Raw genomic sequence first — 2,855 nt, forward strand, 5'->3', positions numbered from 1 at the left:
GTCTTAAGGGCATAGAGGATTTTATTTAGGTTCCTTCCTTTTTCATTCCTCACTTCACAGACTACAAAAGATTTTAGTCTGAAGAGGTTCATTTATCATGAATGTCTGTGTGTGTGCATGTGTGTGTGTGTGTGTGTGTGTGTGTGTGTGTGTGTGTGTGTGTGTGTGTGTGTGTGTGTGTGTGTGTGTGTGTGTGTGTGTGTGTGTGTGAGAGAGAGAGAGAGAGAGAGAGAATATCTGAGCAGTATACTATTTAATGTAATGACAGAGGGTTGCCAGCAGAGGTCGTTTTTGTGCCTCCCTTGTTAGATTCTCTCACCTGCAGGCCAAAGTGTAAGGCTACAGGTGGGTGATGCACACACACGCATAATTGTAGAGACCTGACGTGATTATGAAATACATATAACCCACAATAGTTATCTCATTACATAGAGTTCATCTTGCACAGATCTAAATCAACAACTCAAAGCATTTTCATTGGCGTGGGGATCCTCTTGGGACAGATCAAGTCACTGATAATTGCTCATGGGTTCATGTTGTCTGAGGGGTTATTGTTAGGTCAATAGCCAAAATATTGTAAAACAACATTGATTCATAAAAGTTAAACTGTTGAAGTCAAAAAAAGTATGAGCATTTATAGCAACAACCTGCCTTGTGTACAACAAGTTATAGGGTCAAACAGATGGATTGAGTAAGCCAATTAGAAGCTGGGAATTGTACAGTACTGTACCGTTTAGGGATGGTCACAGATAGGTTGTTGTTGAATGCTGATCATTTAACGAAAGTCTGATTGGTTAACACAGATATCGTTGCAGCTGTTTGAAGGGCCAAAGTGGAAACCAATATGACAGCAATGGACACGACTGGAATGCCACCATAACACTATCTGGTTTATGACTGACTCCTCCTGTCTTGAACTGAGTGAACGAGGATCAGAGGGCTGCAGCAAATTAAATACAACTGTCTCCCTTCATCAGGACGTAAATAAAACAGGTTAAGATCAAATTCCATGATCTGAAATAAGCTGCATTATGTAATATTGATAGGGCAATGACACCAAATATGCCCTGTTAAACTGCCCAATTTCTCTCTCTTTTTTGCTTTCAGATCGATGTGTTCAAATCCAACTATTGAACACTTTTATTTGATGAAAAACGCCTACAGAATGTCAGAAACAAGATGAAGAAAATCTCTACCTGAATACTGTGGTCCACTTGTCCTTGATCTAGGCCTAAAAGTGTGAATTTGGACAGAGCAAAGTAACATTCCATTGTTCCTATCGAATCAGATGTGTTATAGTGACTAGCTATCTTCAGAGACACTGCATGCGACTGACTACTTGATTTGATGGAGTGGAACAGTTAATCAGAGTCTAAGACCCCGTTTTGCCATCACCATAGTTTCCACTGCCTGCCTGCCTCCACTGCCTGTGCAGACCTGATGATCCTTATGACCTGGTTAGAAAATAGGGTGGGGGAGGGAGTTCTGTCATTGAACTTGGCCCAGACCCGTGTTTCTCCACTTACTGCAGGGGCCAAGGCCAGGCCAGGCAAGACTGGACAGGAATTAATAAGCTCGTCCAGAATAAAAAATGTGAATTGTCCTACCTCCTTAATCATAAATTATCAAATGACCTTTGACAAGATTTAATGTAACGTTTGTTTATAAACATGGTTGAAATACAGTCTTCATAAACAAAGTAGGAAAATACTTCTTTACCTAACAAAATCATAAAATAATATAATTATATCATCTTAAATTATATTATTTCTCACATGAGCAATGTTTGTCTGTACAAAAGAGTCCTAGTGATACAGGTTAAATCATCTTCTCAGTTAGTCCCATGGCAACAATTACTTTTCAGCTTGAATCTGCTCATAAACAGGACTCTCTATTCAACTGACGGTAAACATACACACACACAAACACACACTCTCAACATTTGGGTGGGTCCCTCACGCAGGCTTGAGGTAGTTATAAAGGGAGCTTAGTCCTCCCTGCAGCACCTCCTGAATAGGCTTTAGCAAGGGGTTATGGACAATGTGCAGCCCCTTATCTAACGGATGACAGGCCAGCTTCCCTAACCTGCTCAGCAGGTACATCTCTACCGGCACACTCTGCAGGTCATTAAAGTCCACGTTCAACAGCTCTAGCGACTCCAGGAAACACAGGGTCTTGGGCAGAGCATGGATGGAGTTCCCCTCCACGATGAGGATCTTGAGGTTGACCAGGTCCTGGATCTGGTCGGCGATGTTCTCCAGGCGGTTGCAGGCCAGGTGGAGGAAGACCAGGCCCTTCATTCTGTAGACGCAGGTGGGGATGTGGGCCATGCGGTTGTAGCTAAGATTGAGCTTGGTCAGGTTGCGCATGCCCCCCAGGCTGCATGGGAGGCCAGTGATCTGGTTGTTGGCCAGACTGAGAACCTCCAGCCGGGTGCAGGAGCCCAGCTCTTCAGGCACCTCGCTCAGGCGGTTGCGATAGGCGAACAGGACGCGGAGCTTCTTCAGCAGGCCGATCTCAGGAGGTAGGCTGGACAGGTTGTTCCCCCACAGGTTGAGGACCACCAGGTTGTCCAAGGCACCCAGGGCAGGTGGTATGACACAAAGGCAGTTTAAGGATAGGTTCAGCTTCTCTAGCTCTCTGAGCTCCCACAGTTCGGCGGGGGTCTCGTCCAGCCTGCGCATGGACATACTGAGGGTGCTGTAGCCGAAGTGTGTCGTGGCGTGCTTGCGGATCCTCTCGGCTGCGGAGGACAGGCTGGGGTGGTCGTCTCTCTCAGCGCTTCTTCTCCCCTGGCCCACACTCACCTGACTCAGCTCTTCTTTGGAGAAGCTCCTGGACTGCTTGCCCCCCAT

At 45.7% G+C, this 2,855-nt stretch overlaps 1 protein-coding gene across 1 annotated transcript; it reads right to left on the reverse strand.

Moving 5' to 3' along the window:
- Nucleotides 1–1,955: 1,955 nt before the first annotated feature.
- Nucleotides 1,956–2,855, reverse strand: LOC310818752 (uncharacterized protein; the record flags this gene model as incomplete). Its single annotated transcript, XM_083689780.1, has 1 exon — nt 1,956–2,855. The coding sequence occupies one exon, from the start codon at nt 2,853–2,855 to the stop codon at nt 1,956–1,958; it is 900 nt and encodes a 299-aa protein (XP_083545906.1).

The sequence above is a fragment of the Argentina silus genome (assembly GCF_951799395.1).
Source record: "Argentina silus genome assembly, chromosome: 18".
Lineage (NCBI taxonomy): Eukaryota > Metazoa > Chordata > Actinopteri > Argentiniformes > Argentinidae > Argentina > Argentina silus.